Raw genomic sequence first — 26,577 nt, forward strand, 5'->3', positions numbered from 1 at the left:
ACTCCCACGTATTCGGTCAGCATGATCGATGAACGAGGAGGATCTGGTGCACACGTAAAGGCGAGGATTGGCAAAACAAGGACAGCATCTCTACAGTTGAAGAACATATGAAACTCAAAATAACTGTCAACCAATACGAAAGACAGGTTCTTCAATACGAACATCAAGACAGGTAGTTCCATTATACGGAGCTGACATTTCGAAAACTACTACAACCATCAGCAAGAAATTATAGGTATTTATAAACAATTGTCTACGTGAGATACTCAATATCCATCGATCGGATACTATCAGCAACAACCTACTGTGGGAGAGAACAAGCCAACTCCCAACTGAGGATGAAATTGGGAAAAGATGTTGGAAGTGGATAGGACATAGATTGAGGAAATCACCAAACTGCATCACGAGTGAAGCGCTAAATTTGGATCCTGAATGGAAACGGGAATGTGGAAGACCAAAGAACACACTGCAGCGAGAATTGGGAGGAGAAATGAAAAGAATGGGTAGCAACTGGAGGCAAGTGGGAAGGATTGCTCAGAATGAGGTTGGTTGGAGAATGCTGGTGAGCAGCATATGCTCCTCCACGAGGTGTAACAGATGTAAGCAAGTAAGCTTGAGACACCAGTTTCAGAAAATACCTCACTAGTTAATCAACACTTAATTCCTTTCACTGATGGGCTTCGTAGTTTGCTAGTGTTGTATACGTTCAACATCATCTATCTATGGAAAAACATAGTTGCATCGATATTTCGTAACTTTAAATAGCTCCAGCACGCTTAGTTTTCATTCTATCAATTAGCTTATTCGTGGGTCTATTTTTAGAAAAAAAAACTCAATGGCTTTGTTCCAAAAAATAAATCACAAACATCAAGAATATAACTACAAACAATCCGAAGTTAAGGAAAACTCTCCATAAACTTATTTATAAAATGCTGAGACATTTAGGTGGAATAAACACCAACAAATCACACCCTTCCCTGAACAATTAAAGGTCAAGTTGTTTCAGTAGAAAGGTAGCTGACATTCTCTCCATTGACCTCAGTAACAGAATGCGAATTACTTTACCACCAGGATGTTGGCACATCTAGCTTTCGAGTTCCAAATAGTACGAAAAGTTTGTCCTGCATTTCACTACTGGCCGTTATCCAACTTTAATAATATAAACATTTTCTTAAAAAGTTTTTATTAATTTCTTATATGATTCTAAAGTTAAGTTAACTTTTACAACATATTTCGAGTGTATATCGTGATAATATCAATTGATGTAAATAAAATAGTGAATAAGTATACATATTTGAAGTTCGTTTTAAAAATATGTATATATAATAAAAGTATGGTTGGTTTTATGAATTGGTGATTATGTATCAGGTATCCCGAACTTAGATTTCTTATATTATCACTCCGTTTAATCATCCAATTGACATAATAAAGCGACACCTCTCATAATCCAATGACTTTCCGGTTTATCTGATGTCAACAGAATTGGTAATACAAAATTTGTAGAATGTCCAGTTGTTGATAATACACCACGACGTTCACTTGTTTTGTAAACTGGTGCTGTATAACTAGGCCTTGATTTAATATCACTCCGTTTTATTGGTATTAACCAAATCTGTGAAAAATATTTTAAAAAAAACAAAACAATTTCAGTGTGAGACTAATACTTCAGTGGGGTTGCATTTAACTAACATTCATTTTGGCTCATTAGTTTTCTCACATCAAAATAATTTACTACCACATACAGTCAATATGGCAATTTTGAGCGGTGGATTATTAAGAATATTTTTAGCACCTAGTATTCTTTATCTTTTAAGTTTACGTACAAGACATTTTTCAGTGAGTTTAAACTATATGAAAGTTCTGGATTTTATTTTTTACCAAGATGGATGTACTAATAACAATCAGTATATCCAATCGCCGTTGGCAGTTATTCGTGTTATTGTTTGGGCGGTCATAGGTCTTATTAGTTTTCAGAGAACTTCCTATTAGTTAGCTCTATAATCTGATCATTCATTGATGTTGGGATATTCAATGGATGTGAAAGAAGTTGAACTAATAATAATGCGTGATGACATTCATCATTATCGAATTTTAAATAAAAGTGTGACGTTCTACATTTTTTTGAATATCTTTTTGTTGTTGTTCAGTTAGTGAGTTAATGATGCATTTAAAAGTTTAATTTTTACTGAGGACTTCGTTTTTGATCATCTAAAAGTATATTCAGTGAATATGCTAATGTAAAACATCACAACTTTCTGGATGAAAAAAAAGCTTAAAAGTGAACGTTAAAGCTTGAGATGAAACCCTCAGTGAAAAGTATGCCCTTCTAAGCATTATTCATCCACTAAATGAACGAAAAAAAAGCTAGATATTGAATATATATGGTGAACATTGAGGACCGGATGAGTTACAAACTCATGGACACAACCTATTTGTATTAACGTTTAAATGAATAATTTTATTTTTGTCTCAATCATTTCCTATGTAAATAAACATATAATTTTATTGTGTACAACACTTACAGGTGGCATAGGATCTTGTAAAACTTTTGGTAAAGCTTCTGCTAATTTTTTTGTACTCCTATCCCATCTTGCACCATCCACAAACAGACCGGATACATAAGCTCCTATTAGATGGAAAGAAAATAGTTAATGATTTTAAAAAGAATTATTAATAAAAATACAAATAAAATGAATTAGTGATAAGTACAAATAATTATGTAGATTAGATGGAATGTGGCTAGCAGTGAAATCCAGGACAAGCATTTCGTCGTATTCAGGACTCACCAGAAGATTGACAAGATACTGGATTGTTTTGATGAATGCCTTATTGGAAATTATTTAAATGAAGCAAAATATTGCTGAAAACATACCATAATTATTTAAATGGGATACCATTCAGATGATCTTTTTCTCTGGTAAAAGGCAGAATGTACTGTTATTTCATCGAAAATATTTTTGAGGTAAAAAAAATCATAAGGAATGAATATTTTCCATCAGATCTTAATTGACATGAAGGTAAATGATACTGGAATTTCATTGGATTATTGACACATTAATTGCAATTACAATACTAGGTTGGTTATGATGACCATAGGGATTTAGATGAGTTAGGTTACTTACTTCAGCCTGTTGCACCTCGTGGAGGAGCATAGGCCGCTCACCAGTATCTTGAATGTGGGATTTATTGGACTTTTGTAATGCTGTTTCCCCAGTTGTCCAGTGCTTCTTTAGCTTCAGTTTCATGTTGGCTACAACCAAGTTGTTGTGAATTTATCAGCCGCTTGTTATCACGTAATCTACTCGCCCATCAAAATAACACTTATTCATTCTTATACTGTACTAAACCAATGACGTTCGACCGGTTTCATCAGCCTAGCACCCTATTGGTCCGTTGCTCGCCTAGCCTGTCCGGCTGAGTCCAGAATGCCAATAACAGCCTCCACTATGCGAAGCATTTATTTCAGACATATTGGGTTTATATGCCAAACAAAAACACCGCAAAGCACCATAAAATAGGGAATAACATTTGTACACAATAAAGCCAAAAAGTGGTTGTGAACGTGGGAGGCAGTAGTCAATAAACTGAACATAGCTTAAGAACAGTAAACCGTACAATAATAATATGTAGGTCAAAATAAATCTTATAACAAGGGGAATATAGATACACATGATTTAGTTACTGAATATTTATACCATAAGAATATATAAATAATATTAGTCCATTAATAGGTCTCAGACGTTACTCGTAATGTAATCTTCACTAGGATATAACACAAGTGGTGATCTGAAGCTGTGTCAACTCCTCTCTTGGTTCTCACGTCTTCCATCGGCATTATAAATGTTTTAGTGATGCAAATATTAACGATCTGGTTCTGTGCAGTGTAATCCGATGAGACTCATGTAATTTGTGTGGGAATATTATGCCACTTATAAACATTTTGCTGAATGCACATAAATTCGTAAATGTCACCATTCTCGTTCCTTTCTCCCACTCAGTCCATGTCGTCCCATGATATCCTCATATCCGGTGTTGTCCATTCCAACTTTGGCGTCTAGGTCTTCCATTAGGATGGTCAGGTCCTTTCCTGAGCACTTCTCTATAATATTAGATAACATTCATTGTAATTCCTTCCTTCATTGTTTTGAAGGATGCTTTGATAATTCTGGGTCCATGAGATTCCCATACTAGGTGCATTTTGTGCTTCTTTGGATAGCATCAGAGCAACTTCCTGAGTGCGAGGAGCATTTTCCTCTTCGTGACCAAAGTACAGTGATATCTCTACCGAATCTATCCTTTTCTGTCCAGCTTGTGTTCAATGGGTTTCACTGATTCCGAGAACCACAAGTTGTATGTCCTCATTTCCGTAGCTAGTTGATTGGTCCTCCCGGTCTCCCACACTGTTCGAACATTCCATGTACCTATATTAGTTGTTGCTCCAGTGGTTAGAAAGAGCATCGGCCTCGTGATTTCCGAAGAATCTCGGCTTACACTATGAGGCGTCATATTTCTTCTGAATGAATATCCTTTAACTCCCAATACACATTTAAAATCGTTTAATTTGTTTATTCTGGTTTACGGTTTTTAGCAGCATTGTTTTCTACGGGGTGGGAATGCTGACCTCATACTCAACCCTCCTCCTTTACCCAGGCTTTGGACCGACAGTAGCCCAAGAAGAGCTACATTTCCTTGAATTTCGCATTTGTTACTCTGGAAGTCATTTACTTTATGAAACAAGCGGATGGCTGAAGGAAAGCTGAGTCAATAGCCGATGGATAGAAAAAACCTTTTTTGTACCTATGATTTACTGAAGAATTTCTCTGAATTCTCTCTAGAAATGCAGGTACACTTTAGATTGTAACTATAGGATGTTTCACTGATATATCGATTAGGAAATTTGGTTATAATAAATTGAAGACAAAATTTGTATATTTTTTTACGGATAGTTATTTCGTTTCTTTTATTTAATATAAGCTTGTTTAGCCCCTTGTATTATGAATTAGACATTTCTATATTCACTGACAATATATAAAAACATGTATACTTTCTAGAAATTTTATGAATTAGAATTGTTTACCTTCTGATGGAGCATCTGTGTATTTGATGTCATCTAATACTTCAAATTCAAAAGATAACAAATCAATAGGTATTGTGTGCTTTCGTGCATAATTTTGTTGTACACCAGTAAGAAAAGCTTGTGTGAAAAAGAAACCAGATATCCAAAATTCCGATGGAGGTCCTTGTTCATACCATACCTAAAACATGGAATAATATTTTGAATAAAAGAAATATCTTATATCTGTAATAAAAGGTAAATAGTGGTAATAATCACTTTTACCATTTAATTTTAAAGATATCCTCTTTGATAGTAATACATTAGAAAAACCAGATGTACTTGTAAATGATGAGAGAAAATAGGGATGAGTATTAAAAGTGACAAATCAAAATATGTATGATACCCATTTACACAGTCGTTCTAATATAAAAGGAGAATTATAGGTCTTTCGAATATGATCACTGAGTAAGCATAATAGGTTTATGGTTATTATATACAATATTAATTTGACCGTAAGATAAGTTCACTTAGTTTAGTGTTTACGTTTTATTGATTGCTCTTATAGAGCTATCACTTTTAAAGTTAAAATGAATAAGGATGCGTTTTGTACTGACTATTCACAATAGTATTCTAAACCATTTGGGATCAACTTATGATATTTTATTATCATTTAACTACTATTAACTTTTGTTCATTTATTTAATCATGTAACGGCCATCCAGTGCTTCCAGGTTTTTCATGGTGGTCTAGCTTCAATTGATTCATGATCTCAACCATTGAAATCATGTAACAGCTTATTTCAAAACTTATGATCTTCCATTACTATTTGAATTGACATTTCAAAGCATTTCTTGAAATAAACTATTAAATAGTAACATTTTATCCAATATCCTTAACTCAATTTAGATTCATGTCATATTTACTACAACATGCCAATGCGTGTTTACATTTGTAGTTTTGATCATTGAAATGAAAAAAATTAACAGTCAATTTATTAATATCTAATCGAAATCTAATTAATAGCTATATCATTTAACTCAATTTGTTTTTCCTATTTTACTCAAGTTATACATAAGATTTAATAAGTATACTCCAATAAAGCTTGTGACTTAAGGCTATATCGAGGCAATCTGCACAGGATGTACATATACCAACATGAGACTGATCAATTGCAGTCCTAAATAACACATGCGAAGATACAAGTAAAACAACACCAAGTGAATTTTACTACAATAATTGTTTGTGTTTTCATTTTCATTGATAAGATTTTTATTAATCCAGAAACTTTAATTGGGTTTCTATTACACAACAGAATCAATACTTAACTTTAATACAAGTGATCTAAAACTACTTATATTCAACAGTAGTATGTAGTAATCAAGTCGACCATTTCATGAACAATATGATCATAGCAGAATATAGATACTTTTGATGAATAATTTTACCTGAAGAAATTTTAAACGTGCCAGAAAATCATTTACATATGATCCAAGTGGTTTTAATGATGGATATGATTTTTTCATCCATAATTTTGGAATTTTTGAAGCAAGTATTGCAGCCACTACATCTTCTAAATCAGATGACATGACCACTAAACCTTTAATAGCTAATCGAATATTTTTAAGACTTGAACGTATTATACTTAAGAGTACATTGAAACGAACCATTTCTTGTACTAATACTGTATTCATACTTTGTTCATAGCATGTTGGATACTTTCGTAATACTAATTCTGTATCAAAATTTAATGGTAGACGAGTTAAGATATCAGAAGCAACTCCATCAACTATTTCATCGAGTGATTTTCCAGATGATGATGTTCCTTTTGCCTGTTAAAAAATAATTAAATTGACATTTTGGTGTTTTCGAAATCTTTTAAATTATCAATAATCATTACATTTCATTGTATGATCAGTTGATCAATAATTCGATGAAATTACTAATCACAACTCAGACATATAATGAGAAATCCATTTTGTACATTCAATTTATCTAAAAGAAATAACTAAAGATGATCAACTCTCCGTGAATGGAGAAGAAACAAGAGGTTTCTTCAACTTAAATTTAAATGGATTGTTCAAATCTTTATCCTTTACCAGGTTTTGAAACAGAAGCACACTGATGAATTCATCTACGTTGTTTGTTTCGTCTGTTCTGATAGGTTGATGACCGATGAAATCTTAACAAGGAGAGATACTGCTCCTATGACTTTTACCAACGTTCATGTTTCGTAACTCAGGAAAGACGCGCATCTGTTTGTAAGAGAATGGGTATCCTGTACAGCGATTTAGTTCATATGGGAAATGGAGTTCAAATTTGGAGAAGGTTAGTAATGTATGATCAGTGGTAATGCTCACTTATAAAGAAACCACGAGTTGACCAGGCTAAACTTAGGGTTTTAAGTAGAAGTGGAAATTCGACTGACAAGCTGTGAATCCTTATAGACTAGATCGGTTGAGACAAGTTCTCCCTTTTCCTATCCATTCCTGGTTATCAATGGTGAAACTGAAGAACATTTAAAGAAGGACAGAAGATGTAGCATCGGTCTAAACATTGCTTAAATATTGGACTGAGTCATACTGTGAGGTGTCAAATGCAAATTAGAAATCCTGTGTGAGATGGATCTAAATAATCTCTCAGCCATGCAGCAGAGTCTGGATCTCACTTTAAATCTTGAGTTTTTTTTGGTATAAATCATTTTCATTCCTCTGCTTCATCATTTCCTTTCTAAATATGAAGGCTGTTTGGTCTTTTGATGTAATTAACATTATTGCTTCGGCTCATTTAACTTTCATATTGTTCAGTTAATCCCACTGTGTTGATATGAAATCTGACATCGCCAAATAATGCTCGTTTGTGTCAGGTCCTACTTATTGATTTATAAATGACTAACTTGTTTCTTCACTCTGGTCCTAAATATATTAGCTAATCGAACGAAGGAAACCATGAAAAGTTACTAGTAACTAGCACATAAATAAATAATTTAACTTATTTCAATTAAATGTTAGGCCATAATTTGTTAGATTACGTCATTCTTATCCAGCTTACTTAAATAAAAGAATACAATAAGCCAAATGTAGATATTCTCAACCGAAATTATCTTAATGATGAAATTCAACCACTCTCATCAGAACATCCTTTCAAATGAAGATAAATGGTTGATGTTAGCAAATCATACTCCATATGAATTAGTCAGTAATAAGTAATCAGCGAAACAATGAAACGTTTTAGAACAATCTAGTTTAAAGCTTCAAACAATGAATGAGTGACCCATCAAATTATAAAGTGAACAACTTTCCAATGATTGACTGAATACAAATGTGACTATGAAAGTTCTCTTGAAAGAATTCGTAATCGCTAAAAGGGCACTTGGTGTCAATGAGTATCAATAATAATCTTTGGAGTGAATAAGTCCGTATTGTGTAAAATAAAGATTTTGATTGTCAAAAAATTCTACCCTACTGAAAAATGGGATATGAATCTTTAGAAAGGTGATTACTCGGATTCAGTTAGTACCCTATATGTGAACTAGCTCTTATGATTTTGAGATGGTGGAGAAGATTTGTAGCTCAGGTGGATGATTTTGGTGGTGTTTTGTTCTCTGAGCTGGATGGTTTGGTCGTGGAGCTTTCATCGTTCTTCTGAACGACATCATCAGCACAAACTTCAGATAGAAGTGAAGTGTTCGAATTTCTCCATGTGTTTCACAGCTTGTTCTGTGCACCTCGATGTTGATTGGTTCTTGTTGACCTTAAATTTATCATTGTTTACTTCTTTGTTTTGGTTGTGTCTCCCATTGGTTTGATTTTTGTTCCTATATTTATGCATGATTTTCCTGATTGGTTGATAAATTGGATTGATTTCAATATGTTAGTTGATTGCTGATTGACCTGAGTGCCAAGCTTCTAAAAATTCTCTGGTGTTTTTGGAGTTTCCTCTGTCTAAGATTTCTACATTTTCCCAATCGAATGAATGTCCGTAGTTATCCACGTGTATTGATATAAGTGAAGAGATATCATGGCGTTTGACTGCTAATTGATGTTCATGTAGGCGTAGGTGGAGGGGGCGTCCGCTTTGTCCGATGTAGTGTTTTTCGCAGTTGGTACAATTTATTTTGTAGATGATGTTTGATTTGTTTTCCTTTGTTATTTCATCTTTTGGTTTGCATAGGATTGATTGTAATGATTTTGTTGGTTTGTTTGCCACACCTATCCCGAAGGTTTTCAGCAGTCTCGTTGTGGTTTCTGATATTCCTTGTATGTACAGTAGGGTGATCCTTTTGTTGATTTTTGTGCTTGATTTGGGTTCTGATGCTGTGTGCCGTTGGTGCTTTTTGATGAAGTTGATTGGGTAGCCGTTCTTTTGAAATATGTCCTTCAGGTATTTCTCTTCATTTTTTCGTGCTGCCAGTGTGTTGCAGTGTGTCCTCGCCCTCTTGAACAATGTGTGTACGCAGTTGATTTTGTGAGCTCTTGGGTTGTTGCTGTTGTAATTGAGGATTTGATCTGTATGGGTCGGTTTCCTATATACTTGAGTTTCCAGTTTTCCTGCATCAGTTCTAGTGATCAATATATCCAGGAATGCTAGTTGGTTGTTTGACTCCTGTTCCATTGTAAACTTGATGTCGTTGAAAACGTTGTTGATCAGTTTGTATGTGTTTTCCAGTTCATCCTTTTTGACGATGACAAAGGTGTCGTCTACGTAGCGAATCCAAATTTTTGGCTTGATCACTGGTAATATCGTGGCTTCTAGTCTTTGCATCACTGCTTCTGCGATCAGTCCTGATATTGGTGATCCCATTGGTGTCCCTTTTGTTTGTTCGTAGATTTTGTTGTTGAATTGAAAATATGTTGTTAGGCATAAATCGATGAGTTCCAGTATACTTTTAATTTGAAGCGTCGTGTATTTGGTGAGATTTGTGTCGTTGTTGAGTAGCAGGGATATAGTTTCTTTTGCTAGCTGTGGTTCAATTGAGGTGAACAGTGCTGTTACGTCGAAGGATATCATGAGTTCGTCGTTGTTGATTTGAATATCCTTAATTTGGTCCAGGAATTGTGTTGGGGATTTGATGGAGTGTTTGGCTGAATCTACTAGATGTCTCAGTATTCGTGAAATTTCTTTTGACAAATTGTATGTTGGCGTTCCGGGGAGTGCTACTATTGGACGTAGTGGAATGTTTGGTTTGTGTATTTTGGGTGGGCAAGAACAAGCAATATTAGGCACTGTAAAAAGTTGCAGATTCAACAGAAATGCACAAACGAGCATTGAACTAGGTTGAATTGGATCATAATCAACTAATTCAAAGTGTCTTCTAAACAGATTTCTGATATAGGGATTAAATTGAATAGAGTACAGATTACATCTGAAACCGTTTTTTTCCCAGTCATCTCTGCCATGTAATCAGAATGGAAGCAAGAAAAGTTTCAGGAGGAAAATTTAATTTCATGATATTGTGAATGCGTTTGCTCAGTAAGTTATTAACTGATGTTAAATACTATTCAGTCCAATTTATATAAATCTCACTATAAGTAATTCATATAAAAAGTAATGTGTTCATAAATCATTTTGATTTATTTCGAAGGGTCAGATAAATTGATTTCAACAGTCTTCGTTTCCTCACTACGCGTCGTCGGATTTGAAGTTTCAGTACAGAGTTGATATCATGCCCAAAGGTTAGATCTAACAGTCAGGTCTTAATTGATTGGAGAATGAGTGACCTACAAACTAACATCCTCCAACCGCCTATGACATTTTATCATGTCTATTTTGTGTTCAGATGTTGAGTTCAATCAAGTTATTTTATTATACGAAAAAAACTATTCATCTGGCTAGTGGTTTCGCCTATAATTTTTAGTCATTCAGTGTTCTAAGTCAATTATATGGTCTCATGGGTATCTATCGGTTGGTCACATTACATCATTGCGTTCGTTTATCGACTAGCATTCTATCCATCGGTTTTAAGATCTCACGCCACACAGAAAACGCACTCTATAAAAGTGACGACGGGGATAAAAATCGATTTTTAATAGATGAGTGGAATTCACTATTCATTCGGTTAAAACAATCGCAAATAAAACTTATTGAAATGCTTCTAAATGAGTAAAATCCTCAACTTCACCCACATATCATTAGTTTAGAATTTAATTCAGCCCAGAAAGGACGCATCACAGAAAAAATCTCAGTTCATGAAGCAATTCAATGATTTCAAGTAATGATACAACTAAGTCAATGGACATTCTTAAAGTCATTGTTGATTCAAATTCAGCCATAACACTGTGATTAAAATTTCCTGCAAATTTCCTCATTTTAATCATGGAATCTCCAATTTCGATTATAGGACATTCATCTGAGTTAGTTAACTATTCCACATACAAAGCAATTTCCACCTTTTTATTAGTTTGCCTGGAATTTCACTGTTCAGAAGATAGATTAATGAATGAAATAAACTAACTATTTCAGTCAGTTTTGAGTGCTGTTAGAGGTATGATGGCAGTTATCACTTCCAAGTTGCCCATACTGTAGAAGGGTTCTTCTGGAGGTGCCTGAAAAGGAAATTGGATTAGAGGTGATCATAGTGACCTGAGAGCGTGACCGCCATGCCCAAGGGACAACTTTTGAGGTCGATCACACACAACCTTTTTGTGAGTAATTTTCGTGTTTGCTCCGTACTTTTTAAGAGCTTACCTCCGGAGACGGATATCCGTGGGATAAGGCGAGGTGTTTATTTTTAGGGTCGATCTTTTCTAAACACACCTCTTCTTGTGGGAGGGCAATATCGCTGTTATGCTGGTTGTCTGAAGGAAACACCTTACTGTACAGTCAGCAGTACGACTTCGCCTTCTGACCTTGGATTTGCTGCCTTTAGTTTTACCGTTTTTCAACTGACCTGTCTGGCATGGTAGGACCTTGAGAAACGATTGTTCCAACCAGTATAGCTCAATTGGTTCATCGTGATAGGCAAGCCCGACCACCGCATCAAGATAGCAGCAACGGTTGGGAAACTAGCTATTTAAGAACATTTAAGTATTCAGTAATTATTTTTCTGGTTAGCGTTTTTTAGCGAATTAGTTTTCTACGAGATGAATAAACAATACCAAAACCTTTTAAATATTAATAATTGAATTTTGAAATAATTCCATATTTTAAATTTGACCAAAATGTATATTCTGGCAGCTTACTTGAGTTAAAAGTGTGCTTGTAAATATTAAATTGGTTTCTTGTTGATCTTTAGTAATATCAGCATTCTGGTGCATACCGAAAATTTCTGGATCAGGATTCAATGGAAGTGTTTTTATATAATCAATATAACCTTCATACTAAAAAAAGTGGAATACAACAATAAGAGTAGATAAATGATATAAATGAATTATCTGAAGTGATCCGAGTGAATACTCTACTAAGGAAGGTAGATACTTTTTAGAAAATAGAACCACTGGCCAACTGAATGAGTATTTTAACCGGGTAAATAAAACTGTTATTTTTATACAATGTACGACATTGAGGTGAATTATCCGAAGTTGTATCATTGTATCTTAACAATTTGGTTGCAAGTTAGAGAAAAAAGAATCCAAACAACAACACTAGAAGTATCGAGGAAATAAAGATTAGAAAATACAGAGTGAAACAAATGAACGAAATCAGAAAAAAAGTGACAAAATGTTTAAAATTAAAATGAAGAGGAAAAAGGTAAATAAATGAATCTTTACTGTGGCAGAGTTTGCATCATAACAACAACCAGGAAGACTGCATCTTCCGACATAACTTTGTGCAACAGAAAATTAAATCATCGGCTTATGCTATATCTCTAGCTGGTCACATCTAGCGATTTCCCAACCTACAACATTGCACTTCATAACAAGTGGTAGTTGGGGTAGTATGGTAAGTGTTTTAACCCCCGCAGTCTATGGAGATTATATTTTCATGTTACCAGCTAGCTACATATAACTTGAGCTTAACATTGCTATTCTTCACTATGTGACCACATCATACACTAGCAATGAATTACGACACTTATGATTCAATACAATTAAACTATACCTATTTTTACGTTTTCATGATCGACTAATAGACAGTTTTGGGAGTAACTGTTGTGATTTCATGAAGTGCTAGTTTCTTTAACACTGAAGGCATGCCTTTTTGACGAGTCCCAACTAATGTTGAATCTTTATTTATAACTTCTCATCCACACCTCCAACCACCTAGTATCAAGGAGTAATTATCGTACAAGGTAATTTGATGAAATACGGCAAATCATCCTAATATTTATGCCGTAAGTGGGTTAGATCATTTATTAAAACAAAATAAATTAATACTATTCTTAGTATAATCATACTTTCTATTATTTTTTTCCAAAAATATATGTTCAGTTTTTATAATGCACTAAGTGTTAAATAGTTTACGTTAATTGACAAGAAGCTAAATTTAAACAATCTTTCCGTCTACCTTATTAATCCCTTATAAACTCTTACACTCTTTAAGTAAGTTTTTTTCATCAGAATGAAGTTACTCGTTACTCGTATTCGATCACAGATATCTTAGAAATATTGCTCGCATCTGCTGGGATAACCGGGTAAGTAATAGTGAGGTTAGACGCAGAGTATTAGGAAATGAGGGTAAATCAGTCGATAAGGTTGTAAATCTTCATCGACTGAGATGGTTGGACCATGTGTTACGTGTGTCTGAGCACCGATTACCATGACGCTCAATGCTGACTAGTCCTAGTAATGGTTAGAAAAAGTTAGGGAGGCCAAACCAAAACGTGGCATCAGTGCTTGAAGTCACTAACTTCTAGTCTGAGCCATGTTGGTAGATGCAGACTACTTGATTGGGGTATGCGTGACTGTCGTAACCCATGGTTGGAGACTCTTGGTGATGTGACTCAGAAGCAATCACAATGGAATAGGTGTATACACTCTCTGTCTCCCCTTAAACTATGAGATTAAAATCACTTCATATCTTTCTTTCTATGAAATAATTCTTTCTTCCTGTACTATATCCTTATACGCAATCTTTATTTTATATATTGCCACCATTGAATTAACTACTTCTATAAATCCGGTGTTCATCTTGCTGTGCTAATGAGATATGGCAACTTGGACCGATGCATATATGTGTCTGGTTCTACGTTGTAGCTGACTGACTGAGTATGAAGTTAAAAACTCAAACTCTGTGGAATAAAATAAAACTTACTTCAGTATCTTCAGGTGCATAATAGATTCCACTTGAATCGAACGGATGTTTAATTTCATTAACTACTTCTGGACAATAGAAGCGCATTAAAACTGTTTTTAAAGTGCGCCTATCCCATTCATCAGTAACGCGACCACCATAATTACATTCTCCAGTTAAATAACGTAAAGCTTCATATTGAACGTCCTACATAAATGAAATATGAGTAAAACTTTGAACAGCAGTTAACAACAGGTATAATAATAGTATAATTTACATTAGACTAGTTATATAAAAACAATAGACTGAAGAAAGCAATCAATGCTACTACCCATCAGTCAGCAACAACATAGAACTTCGTACGTACGTATATCAGTTCAAGTTGCCATACCGCACTAGCAGAGAGATAAAATTGTCGATTCAAATCCTATAGTGGTTAAGGTATTAAAAGTATAAGCACATTCAAATGTCCAAAAATAGTAGTATTTTTCGACCTTAGGGCGGCATTTGACTCTGTTGATCGTGAGGTTCTATGGCAGTGTTTGTCATTGAAAGGAGTACCAAACAAGTACATTAACCTTATACAGGCTCTCTACTTGAACATAATTGGCCGAGTGAGAGCTTATGACGAAATATCATCAGAATTGATTACCTCAAGCGATGTTCGTCAGGGCTATTCACTCTCTCCACTTTTGTTTAAATTTGTCATTGACGTACTTCAACAGATAACACTTTCCTCATCTAGATTTCCAGGAGTTGAATCGGGTGATTCACTTGTTGACTTAGAATATCCTAATGAATACTACTACTACTACTACTACTACTACTACTACTACTACTACTACTACTACTGCTGCTGCTGCTGCTGCTGCTGCTGCTGCTGCTGCTGCTGCTGCTGCTGCTGCTGCTGCTGCTGCTGCTGCTGCTGCTGCTGCTGCTGCTGCTGCTGCTGCTGCTGCTGCTGCTGCTGCTGCTGCTGCTGCTGCTGCTGCTGCTGCTGCTGCTGCTGCTGCTGCTGCTGCTGCTGCTGCTGCTGCTGCTGCTGCTGCTGCTGCTGCTGCTGCTGCTGCTGCTGCTGCTGCTGCTGCTGCTGCTGCTGCTGCTGCTGCTGCTGCTGCTGCTGCTGCTGCTGCTGCTGCTGCTGCTGCTGCTGCTGCTGCTGCTGCTGCTGCTGCTGCTGCTGCTGCTGCTGCTGCTGCTGCTGCTGCTGCTGCTGCTGCTGCTGCTGCTGCTGCTGCTGCTGCTGCTGCTGCTGCTGCTGCTGCTGCTGCTGCTGCTGCTGCTGCTGCTGCTGCTGCTGCTGCTGCTGCTGCTGCTGCTGCTGCTGCTGCTGCTGCTGCTGCTGCTGCTGCTGCTGCTGCTGCTGCTGCTGCTGCTGCTGCTGCTGCTGCTGCTGCTGCTGCTGCTGCTGCTGCTGCTGCTGCTGCTGCTGCTGCTGCTGCTGCTGCTGCTGCTGCTGCTGCTGCTGCTGCTGCTGCTGCTGCTGCTGCTGCTGCTGCTGCTGCTGCTGCTGCTGCTGCTGCTGCTGCTGCTGCTGCTGCTGCTGCTGCTGCTGCTGCTGCTGCTGCTGCTGCTGCTGCTGCTGCTGCTGCTGCTGCTGCTGCTGCTGCTGCTGCTGCTGCTGCTGCTGCTGCTGCTGCTGCTGCTGCTGCTGCTGCTGCTGCTGCTGCTGCTGCTGCTGCTGCTGCTGCTGCTGCTGCTGCTGCTGCTGCTGCTGCTGCTGCTGCTGCTGCTTGCTGCTGCTGCTGCTGCTGCTGCTGCTGCTGCTGCTGCTGCTTGCTGCTGCTGCTGCTGCTGCTGCTGCTGCTGCTGCTGCTGCTGCTGCTGCTGCTGCTGCTGCTGCTGCTGCTGCTGCTGCTGCTGCTGCTGCTGCTGCTGCTGCTGCTGCTGCTGCTGCTGCTGCTGCTGCTGCTGCTGCTGCTGCTGCTGCTGCTGCTGCTGCTGCTGCTGCTGCTGCTGCTGCTGCTGCTGCTGCTGCTGCTGCTGCTGCTGCTGCTGCTGCTGCTGCTGCTGCTGCTGCTGCTGCTGCTGCTGCTGCTGCTGCTGCTGCTGCTGCTGCTGCTGCTGCTGCTGCTGCTGCTGCTGCTGCTGCTGCTGCTGCTGCTGCTGCTGCTGCTGCTGCTGCTGCTGCTGCTGCTGCTGCTGCTGCTGCTGCTGCTGCTGCTGCTGCTGCTGCTGCTGCTGCTGCTGCTGCTGCTGCTGCTGCTGCTGCTGCTGCTGCTGCTGCTGCTGCTGCTGCTGCTGCTGCTGCTGCTGCTGCTGCTGCTGCTGCTGCTGCTGCTGCTGCTGCTGCTGCTGCTGCTGCTGCTGCTGCTGCTGCTGCTGCTGCTGCTGCTGCTGCTGCTGCTGCTGCTGCTGCTGCTGCTGCTGCTGCTGCTGCTGCTGCTGCTGCTGCTGCTGCTGCTGCTGCTGCTGCTGCTGCTGCTGCTGCTGCTGCTGCTGCTGCTGCTGCTGCTGCTGCTGCTGCTGCTGCTGCTGCTGCTGCTGCTGCTGCTGCTGCTGCTGCTGCTGCTGCTGCTGCTGCTGCTGCTGCTGCTGCTGCTGCTGCTGCTGCTGCTGCTGCTGCTGCTGCTGCTGCTGCTGCTGCTGCTGCTGCTGCTGCTGCTGCTGCTGCTGCTGCTGCTGCTGCTGCTGCTGCTGCTGCTGCTGCTGCTGCTGCTGCTGCTGCTGCTGCTGCTGCTGCTGCTGCTGCTGCTGCTGCTGCTGCTGCTGCTGCTGCTGCTGCTGCTGCTGCTGCTGCTGCTGCTGCTGCTGCTGCTGCTGCTGCTGCTGCTGCTGCTGCTGCTGCTGCTGCTGCTGCTGCTGCTGCTGCTGCTGCTGCTGCTGCTGCTGCTGCTGCTGCTGCTGCTGCTGCTGCTGCTGCTGCTGCTGCTGCTGCTGCTGCTGCTGCTGCTGCTGCTGCTGCTGCTGCTGCTGCTGCTGCTGCTGCTGCTGCTGCTGCTGCTGCTGCTGCTGCTGCTGCTGCTGCTGCTGCTGCTGCTGCTGCTGCTGCTGCTGCTGCTGCTGCTGCTGCTGCTGCTGCTGCTGCTGCTGCTGCTGCTGCTGCTGCTGCTGCTGCTGCTGCTGCTGCTGCTGCTGCTGCTGCTGCTGCTGCTGCTGCTGCTGCTGCTGCTGCTGCTGCTGCTGCTGCTGCTGCTGCTGCTGCTGCTGCTGCTGCTGCTGCTGCTGCTGCTGCTGCTGCTGCTGCTGCTGCTGCTGCTGCTGCTGCTGCTGCTGCTGCTGCTGCTGCTGCTGCTGCTGCTGCTGCTTTGCTGCTGCTGCTGCTGCTGCTGCTGCTGCTGCTGCTGCTGCTGCTGCTGCTGCTGCTGCTGCTGCTGCTGCTGCTGCTGCTGCTGCTGCTGCTGCTGCTGCTGCTGCTGCTGCTGCTGCTGCTGCTGCTGCTGCTGCTGCTGCTGCTGCTGCTGCTGCTGCTGCTGCTGCTGCTGCTGCTGCTGCTGCTGCTGCTGCTGCTGCTGCTGCTGCTGCTGCTGCTGCTGCTGCTGCTGCTGCTGCTGCTGCTGCTGCTGCTGCTGCTGCTGCTGCTGCTGCTGCTGCTGCTGCTGCTGCTGCTGCTGCTGCTGCTGCTGCTGCTGCTGCTGCTGCTGCTGCTGCTGCTGCTGCTGCTGCTGCTGCTGCTGCTGCTGCTGCTGCTGCTGCTGCTGCTGCTGCTGCTGCTGCTGCTGCTGCTGCTGCTGCTGCTGCTGCTGCTGCTGCTGCTGCTGCTGCTGCTGCTGCTGCTGCTGCTGCTGCTGCTGCTGCTGCTGCTGCTGCTGCTGCTGCTGCTGCTGCTGCTGCTGCTGCTGCTGCTGCTGCTGCTGCTGCTGCTGCTGCTGCTGCTGCTGCTGCTGCTGCTGCTGCTGCTGCTGCTGCTGCTGCTGCTGCTGCTGCTGCTGCTGCTGCTGCTGCTGCTGCTGCTGCTGCTGCTGCTGCTGCTGCTGCTGCTGCTGCTGCTGCTGCTGCTGCTGCTGCTGCTGCTGCTGCTGCTGCTGCTGCTGCTGCTGCTGCTGCTGCTGCTGCTGCTGCTGCTGCTGCTGCTGCTGCTGCTGCTGCTGCTGCTGCTGCTGCTGCTGCTGCTGCTGCTGCTGCTGCTGCTGCTGCTGCTGCTGCTGCTGCTGCTGCTGCTGCTGCTGCTGCTGCTGCTGCTGCTGCTGCTGCTGCTGCTGCTGCTGCTGCTGCTGCTGCTGCTGCTGCTGCTGCTGCTGCTGCTGCTGCTGCTGCTGCTGCTGCTGCTGCTGCTGCTGCTGCTGCTGCTGCTGCTGCTGCTGCTGCTGCTGCTGCTGCTGCTGCTGCTGCTGCTGCTGCTGCTGCTGCTGCTGCTGCTGCTGCTGCTGCTGCTGCTGCTGCTGCTGCTGCTGCTGCTGCTGCTGCTGCTGCTGCTGCTGCTGCTGCTGCTGCTGCTGCTGCTGCTGCTGCTGCTGCTGCTGCTGCTGCTGCTGCTTCTGCTGCTGCTGCTGCTGCTGCTGCTGCTGCTGCTGCTGCTGCTGCTGCTGCTGCTGCTGCTGCTGCTGCTGCTGCTGCTGCTGCTGCTGCTGCTGCTGCTGCTGCTGCTGCTGCTGCTGCTGCTGCTGCTGCTGCTGCTGCTGCTGCTGCTGCTGCTGCTGCTGCTGCTGCTGCTGCTGCTGCTGCTGCTGCTGCTGCTTTGCTGCTGCTGCTGCTGCTGCTGCTGCTGCTGCTGCTGCTGCTGCTGCTGCTGCTGCTGCTGCTGCTGCTGCTGCTGCTGCTGCTGCTGCTGCTGCTGCTGCTGCTGCTGCTGCTGCTGCTGCTGCTGCTGCTGCTGCTGCTGCTGCTGCTGCTGCTGCTGCTGCTGCTGCTGCTGCTGCTGCTGCTGCTGCTGCTGCTGCTGCTGCTGCTGCTGCTGCTGCTGCTGCTGCTGCTGCTGCTGCTGCTGCTGCTGCTGCTGCTGCTGCTGCTGCTGCTGCTGCTGCTGCTGCTGCTGCTGCTGCTGCTGCTGCTGCTGCTGCTGCTGCTGCTGCTGCTGCTGCTGCTGCTGCTGCTGCTGCTGCTGCTGCTGCTGCTGCTGCTGCTGCTGCTGCTGCTGCTGCTGCTGCTGCTGCTGCTGCTGCTGCTGCTGCTGCTGCTGCTGCTGCTGCTGCTGCTGCTGCTGCTGCTGCTGCTGCTGCTGCTGCTGCTGCTGCTGCTGCTGCTGCTGCTGCTGCTGCTGCTGCTGCTGCTGCTGCTGCTGCTGCTGCTGCTGCTGCTGCTGCTGCTGCTGCTGCTGCTGCTGCTGCTGCTGCTGCTGCTGCTGCTGCTGCTGCTGCTGCTGCTGCTGCTGCTGCTGCTGCTGCTGCTGCTGCTGCTGCTGCTGCTGCTGCTGCTGCTGCTGCTGCTGCTGCTGCTGCTGCTGCTGCTGCTGCTGCTGCTGCTGCTGCTGCTGCTGCTGCTGCTGCTGCTGCTGCTGCTGCTGCTGCTGCTGCTGCTGCTGCTGCTGCTGCTGCTGCTGCTGCTGCTGCTGCTGCTGCTGCTGCTGCTGCTGCTGCTGCTGCTGCTGCTGCTGCTGCTGCTGCTGCTGCTGCTGCTGCTGCTGCTGCTGCTGCTGCTGCTGCTGCTGCTGCTGCTGCTGCTGCTGCTGCTGCTGCTGCTGCTGCTGCTGCTGCTGCTGCTGCTGCTGCTGCTGCTGCTGCTGCTGCTGCTGCTGCTGCTGCTGCTGCTGCTGCTGCTGCTGCTGCTGCTGCTGCTGCTGCTGCTGCTGCTGCTGCTGCTGCTGCTGCTGCTGCTGCTGCTGCTGCTGCTGCTGCTGCTGCTGCTGCTGCTGCTGCTGCTGCTGCTGCTGCTGCTGCTGCTGCTGCTGCTGCTGCTGCTGCTGCTGCTGCTGCTGCTGCTGCTGCTGCTGCTGCTGCTGCTGCTGCTGCTGCTGCTGCTGCTGCTGCTGCTGCTGCTGCTGCTGCTGCTGCTGCTGCTGCTGCTGCTGCTGCTGCTGCTGCTGCTGCTGCTGCTGCTGCTGCTGCTGCTGCTGCTGCTGCTGCTGCTGCTGCTGCTGCTGCTGCTGCTGCTGCTGCTGCTGCTGCTGCTGCTGCTGCTGCTGCTGCTGCTGCTGCTGCTGCTGCTGCTGCTGCTGCTGCTGCTGCTGCTGCTGCTGCTGCTGCTGCTGCTGCTGCTGCTGCTGCTGCTGCTGCTGCTGCTGCTGCTGCTGCTGCTGCTGCTGCTGCTGCTGCTGCTGCTGCTGCTGCTGCTGCTGCTGCTGCTGCTGCTGCTGCTGCTGCTGCTGCTGCTGCTGCTGCTGCTGCTGCTGCTGCTGCTGCTGCTGCTGCTGCTGCTGCTGCTGCTGCTGCTGCTGCTGCTGCTGCTGCTGCTGCTGCTGCTGCTGCTGCTGCTGCTGCTGCTGCTGCTGCTGCTGCTGCTGCTGCTGCTGCTGCTGCTGCTGCTGCTGCTGCTGCTGCTGCTGCTGCTGCTGCTGCTGCTGCTGCTGCTGCTGCTGCTGCTGCTGCTGCTGCTGCTGCTGCTGCTGCTGCTGCTGCTTTGCTGCTGCTGCTGCTGCTGCTGCTGCTGCTGCTGCTGCTGCTGCTGCTGCTGCTGCTGCTGCTGCTGCTGCTGCTGCTGCTGCTGCTGCTGCTGCTGCTGCTGCTGCTGCTGCTGCTGCTGCTGCTGCTGCTGCTGCTGCTGCTGCTGCTGCTGCTGCTGCTGCTGCTGCTGCTGCTGCTGCTGCTGCTGCTGCTGCTGCTGCTGCTGCTGCTGCTGCTGCTGCTGCTGCTGCTGCTGCTGCTGCTGCTGCTGCTGCTGCTGCTGCTGCTGCTGCTGCTGCTGCTGCTGCTGCTGCTGCTGCTGCTGCTGCTGCTGCTGCTGCTGCTGCTGCTGCTGCTGCTGCTGCTGCTGCTGCTGCTGCTGCTGCTGCTGCTGCTGCTGCTGCTGCTGCTGCTGCTGCTGCTGCTGCTGCTGCTGCTGCTGCTGCTGCTGCTGCTGCTGCTGCTGCTGCTGCTGCTGCTGCTGCTGCTGCTGCTGCTGCTGCTGCTGCTGCTGCTGCTGCTGCTGCTGCTGCTGCTGCTGCTGCTGCTGCTGCTGCTGCTGCTGCTGCTGCTGCTGCTGCTGCTGCTGCTGCTGCTGCTGCTGCTGCTGCTGCTGCTGCTGCTGCTGCTGCTGCTGCTGCTGCTGCTGCTGCTGCTGCTGCTGCTGCTGCTGCTGCTGCTGCTGCTGCTGCTGCTGCTGCTGCTGCTGCTGCTGCTGCTGCTGCTGCTGCTGCTGCTGCTGCTGCTGCTGCTGCTGCTGCTGCTGCTGCTGCTGCTGCTGCTGCTGCTGCTGCTGCTGCTGCTGCTGCTGCTGCTGCTGCTGCTGCTGCTGCTGCTGCTGCTGCTGCTGCTGCTGCTGCTGCTGCTGCTGCTGCTGCTGCTGCTGCTGCTGCTGCTGCTGCTGCTGCTGCTGCTGCTGCTGCTGCTGCTGCTGCTGCTGCTGCTGCTGCTGCTGCTGCTGCTGCTGCTGCTGCTGCTGCTGCTGCTGCTGCTGCTGCTGCTGCTGCTGCTGCTGCTGCTGCTGCTGCTGCTGCTGCTGCTGCTGCTGCTGCTGCTGCTGCTGCTGCTGCTGCTGCTGCTGCTGCTGCTGCTGCTGCTGCTGCTGCTGCTGCTGCTGCTGCTGCTGCTGCTGCTGCTGCTGCTGCTGCTGCTGCTGCTGCTGCTGCTGCTGCTGCTGCTGCTGCTGCTGCTGCTGCTGCTGCTGCTGCTGCTGCTGCTGCTGCTGCTGCTGCTGCTGCTGCTGCTGCTGCTGCTGCTGCTGCTGCTGCTGCTGCTGCTGCTGCTGCTGCTGCTGCTGCTGCTGCTGCTGCTGCTGCTGCTGCTGCTGCTGCTGCTGCTGCTGCTGCTGCTGCTGCTGCTGCTGCTGCTGCTGCTGCTGCTGCTGCTGCTGCTGCTGCTGCTGCTGCTGCTGCTGCTGCTGCTGCTGCTGCTGCTGCTGCTGCTGCTGCTGCTGCTGCTGCTGCTGCTGCTGCTGCTGCTGCTGCTGCTGCTGCTGCTGCTGCTGCTGCTGCTGCTGCTGCTGCTGCTGCTGCTGCTGCTGCTGCTGCTGCTGCTGCTGCTGCTGCTGCTGCTGCTGCTGCTGCTGCTGCTGCTGCTGCTGCTGCTGCTGCTGCTGCTGCTGCTGCTGCTGCTGCTGCTGCTGCTGCTGCTGCTGCTGCTGCTGCTGCTGCTGCTGCTGCTGCTGCTGCTGCTGCTGCTGCTGCTGCTGCTGCTGCTGCTGCTGCTGCTGCTGCTGCTGCTGCTGCTGCTGCTGCTGCTGCTGCTGCTGCTGCTGCTGCTGCTGCTGCTGCTGCTGCTGCTGCTGCTGCTGCTGCTGCTGCTGCTGCTGCTGCTGCTGCTGCTGCTGCTGCTGCTGCTGCTGCTGCTGCTGCTGCTGCTGCTGCTGCTGCTGCTGCTGCTGCTGCTGCTGCTGCTGCTGCTGCTGCTGCTGCTGCTGCTGCTGCTGCTGCTGCTGCTGCTGCTGCTGCTGCTGCTGCTGCTGCTGCTGCTGCTGCTGCTGCTGCTGCTGCTGCTGCTGCTGCTGCTGCTGCTGCTGCTGCTGCTGCTGCTGCTGCTGCTGCTGCTGCTGCTGCTGCTGCTGCTGCTGCTGCTGCTGCTGCTGCTGCTGCTGCTGCTGCTGCTGCTGCTGCTGCTGCTGCTGCTGCTGCTGCTGCTGCTGCTGCTGCTGCTGCTGCTGCTGCTGCTGCTGCTGCTGCTGCTGCTGCTGCTGCTGCTGCTGCTGCTGCTGCTGCTGCTGCTGCTGCTGCTGCTGCTGCTGCTGCTGCTGCTGCTGCTGCTGCTGCTGCTGCTGCTGCTGCTGCTGCTGCTGCTGCTGCTGCTGCTGCTGCTGCTGCTGCTGCTGCTGCTGCTGCTGCTGCTGCTGCTGCTGCTGCTGCTGCTGCTGCTGCTGCTGCTGCTGCTGCTGCTGCTGCTGCTGCTGCTGCTGCTGCTGCTGCTGCTGCTGCTGCTGCTGCTGCTGCTGCTGCTGCTGCTGCTGCTGCTGCTGCTGCTGCTGCTGCTGCTGCTGCTGCTGCTGCTGCTGCTGCTGCTGCTGCTGCTGCTGCTGCTGCTGCTGCTGCTGCTGCTGCTGCTGCTGCTGCTGCTGCTGCTGCTGCTGCTGCTGCTGCTGCTGCTGCTGCTGCTGCTGCTGCTGCTGCTGCTGCTGCTGCTGCTGCTGCTGCTGCTGCTGCTGCTGCTGCTGCTGCTGCTGCTGCTGCTGCTGCTGCTGCTGCTGCTGCTGCTGCTGCTGCTGCTGCTGCTGCTGCTGCTGCTGCTGCTGCTTTGCTGCTGCTGCTGCTGCTGCTGCTGCTGCTGCTGCTGCTGCTGCTGCTGCTGCTGCTGCTGCTGCTGCTGCTGCTGCTGCTGCTGCTGCTGCTGCTGCTGCTGCTGCTGCTGCTGCTGCTGCTGCTGCTGCTGCTGCTGCTGCTGCTGCTGCTGCTGCTGCTGCTGCTGCTGCTGCTGCTGCTGCTGCTGCTGCTGCTGCTGCTGCTGCTGCTGCTGCTGCTGCTGCTGCTGCTGCTGCTGCTGCTGCTGCTGCTGCTGCTGCTGCTGCTGCTGCTGCTGCTGCTGCTGCTGCTGCTGCTGCTGCTGCTGCTGCTGCTGCTGCTGCTGCTGCTGCTGCTGCTGCTGCTGCTGCTGCTGCTGCTGCTGCTGCTGCTGCTGCTGCTGCTGCTGCTGCTGCTGCTGCTGCTGCTGCTGCTGCTGCTGCTGCTGCTGCTGCTGCTGCTGCTGCTGCTGCTGCTGCTGCTGCTGCTGCTGCTGCTGCTGCTGCTGCTGCTGCTGCTGCTGCTGCTGCTGCTGCTGCTGCTGCTGCTGCTGCTGCTGCTGCTGCTGCTGCTGCTGCTGCTGCTGCTGCTGCTGCTGCTGCTGCTGCTGCTGCTGCTGCTGCTGCTGCTGCTGCTGCTGCTGCTGCTGCTGCTGCTGCTGCTGCTGCTGCTGCTGCTGCTGCTGCTGCTTTGCTGCTGCTGCTGCTGCTGCTGCTGCTGCTGCTGCTGCTGCTGCTGCTGCTGCTGCTGCTGCTGCTGCTGCTGCTGCTGCTGCTGCTGCTGCTGCTGCTGCTGCTGCTGCTGCTGCTGCTGCTGCTGCTGCTGCTGCTGCTGCTGCTGCTGCTGCTGCTGCTGCTGCTGCTGCTGCTGCTGCTGCTGCTGCTGCTGCTGCTGCTGCTGCTGCTGCTGCTGCTGCTGCTGCTGCTGCTGCTGCTGCTGCTACTACTACTACTACTACTACTACTACTACTACTACTACTACTACTACCGTAATAGACTTACATTTGAAAATTAAGTGTATATTTAATATTGAATCGTTTATAATATAATTAATTCATATAGGTTATTGAGATAATGAATGAATAATATTTTTAAAAAAATGGGGAACCAATTAAGTTACTGTTTTAGGGTAAGGCTTTATAAAGTTATTAGTAAACTTACTAATGAATCATTTGAATTGGTTATGGATACAGAGTTGTGGATAGATATTTTAATTCTTTTAAATAACTAATGTGTGTGATTTTATACGAATTATTCGCCCCCCACAGACAACTTTACACTTTTTAAAATTCACTTATGTAAAGAGAAATATAAAAGCTTTCCAATACCTTATCTAGAATACATAGTGTATATAGAGCACGATGGAATATTTAAAGTTTGACTAACCAACATAAAATTATGTCTCATCACTAGTATATTCATTCTACTTTTACAAAACTGAAAGAATTTATCATTCAAGAGTTTTGTTTATTTATTATGCAACACTTTCTAAATATATGTATATTTATTTTATTATTTATTTAAACACATAAACATTGGTACAAGGAGGCACCAAATAGATATTCGCCACATAAATCATTCGATTTGTGTGAGGGCTGTGATACTGCCCGGGTGCCCAGACCGAAGCAGGTGGTTTTCTTAGGGGCCACACTCCGAGCCTTTGACCTTAAGATCTAACCCACAAGGCAGTAGAGCATCGTGAGGAGATGCAGTCCCATGGTAGCCGGTGATCAACGATTGGTTCATACGCCATTTGTTCGTTTAGGATACTGGAGCTCATGTGCACCATTGGTTTGGGATCCGGTTAAAGCGCCGGACATTCGCTTTTCGTCCTCATTTTTGTAAACAACACCCCCGCCACGAGAAGGCAATTAGTAGGACTTCCTGGCAGAGGCTGTATACGCGTGGCCGTGTGAGAGCATTTCGAGAGGGAGGGCGGGCCCACCCCACTCTCGGCCATACCAGGACATTTGGGGCTATATATGTATATGGAGCCGAATGTATTTTCTGACATCGATAATTACACTTAATTGTAGATGTTGGTAAAAGCAAACTTTAATTTTACTATTTTTTGAGAAATGGAAATCTCATTTTAACCTTTATACTAGCTGATCATATAAAACCATCAATGCTTTAGAAGAAGCCTATTTGATAAAACGTTTACGTCAGAAAATTAAGTCAATGATTTAGTCAGTTTAGTGATTCAATAAGATGAGTCGATTATTTTGATTTTATGAAGTCATGTAAGTGGTCTAAATCCGTGTGCTTGATTTTGAGCTACATTGTAAATGTGAGGGCTAGTGATACTACCTAGTCTCTCTAAGAGAATTAGATGAAGGGGATTTCAAATTTGGGACTGTGAGGAGAAAAATTTGAAGTCCCTAATCATTGATCCATTGCCCAACATTGGTGATCAAGTCAATAATTAACGTTAACATTGCTAAGATCTGTATGTATGAATTGATGTAAGCGTAACAATAAAAATACAAAATAATTGTTTCATCACTAAATAAATCAAACTGAAGAGTTTTATGTATGATATGCGTAATTTTGGACGTGTATTCATTATAAATCAATATCAACTAAGCCATCCTATTAGGCTCGTTCGTTCACAGTATATATTACTGAAATAGGCGTATCTAAAATTTTATATAAGCAATAAGATTTGTATAAAAAAGCTAGAAACTAACACTGTACTGTCCAAGAAACATGTGTAACTGTTGAACTGATATACGTAAATCTGTTTCATTGAACTCATACGGTGTATTCCAACCGAGTGGTCCAAATTTACGTCTTTCTTGTACAATAGCATGAAAGAATACTAATCCGAATAATAATTTTTTCCAAGCATGTTTATTTGAACATGACTGAAAGAATTCTTGATCTGAAATTGGATCGCTTAAATATGATCTCCATAGATTAAAACGTAAACCTTTCGGTGGTTCATTAGTCATTTTAACACCATTTTGTAAAATTGATACAGGGAAATCTTTACTCGGATAACTTGTTAACCATAAACGAAAATCTGGATGTGTTGTGTCAGGATTAAATTCCTCCACTCTTTTCTCTAAAATACCCATCCAACTTGGTGCTAGATGACAATTTTGTAATAACACCCATGTACCATCTTTTATACCATGTTCTATCATTTTTAAAGCTATCGGACCTTGACCTTGACCAAGTGATAGTG

The 26,577-nt window shown here is 45.6% G+C and overlaps 2 protein-coding genes across 2 annotated transcripts in view; both read right to left on the minus strand.

Moving 5' to 3' along the window:
* Positions 1-1,203: 1,203 nt before the first annotated feature.
* DNAH7_1 (Dynein heavy chain 7, axonemal) lies at positions 1,204-26,377 on the minus strand. Its single transcript, XM_051214055.1, has 7 exons — positions 26,078-26,377; positions 14,246-14,431; positions 12,235-12,372; positions 6,502-6,885; positions 5,078-5,255; positions 2,523-2,626; positions 1,204-1,612 (listed from the first exon to the last, which is right to left on the minus strand). The coding sequence occupies exons 1-7, from the start codon at positions 26,339-26,341 to the stop codon at positions 1,406-1,408; spliced, it is 1,461 nt and encodes a 486-aa protein (XP_051073529.1). The 5' UTR covers positions 26,342-26,377; the 3' UTR covers positions 1,204-1,405.
* The window catches only part of DNAH7_2 (Dynein heavy chain 7, axonemal), a gene marked incomplete at its 3' end in the record, with an annotated part of 85,692 nt that continues 74,186 nt past the window's right edge, over positions 15,072-26,577 (minus strand). The window contains exons 35-36 of the mRNA XM_051218417.1: positions 26,074-26,412; positions 15,072-23,398 (exon numbers count right to left, since the gene is read on the minus strand). Of these exons, the coding sequence (XP_051073530.1) occupies positions 15,072-23,398; positions 26,074-26,412 (8,666 nt within the window). The remainder of the gene's footprint in view (positions 23,399-26,073; positions 26,413-26,577) is intronic.

The sequence above is a fragment of the Schistosoma haematobium genome, chromosome 1, assembly GCF_000699445.3.
Source record: "Schistosoma haematobium chromosome 1, whole genome shotgun sequence".
NCBI lineage: Eukaryota > Metazoa > Platyhelminthes > Trematoda > Strigeidida > Schistosomatidae > Schistosoma > Schistosoma haematobium.

Bases quoted from the DNA above. Each gene is read 5' to 3' on its own strand.
- DNAH7_1 (XM_051214055.1), bottom strand. From the start codon at position 26,341: ATGACTAATGAACCACCGAAAGGTTTACGTTTTAATCTATGGAGATCA. The intron at 14,432-26,077 runs GTTAGTTTCTAG...TCATTTATGTAG, and splicing joins TGTTTCTTGGACAGTACAGT to GACGTTCAATATGAAGCTTT. The intron at 1,613-2,522 runs GTAAGTGTTGTA...TATTTTTCACAG, and splicing joins TACAAGATCCTATGCCACCT to ATTTGGTTAATACCAATAAA.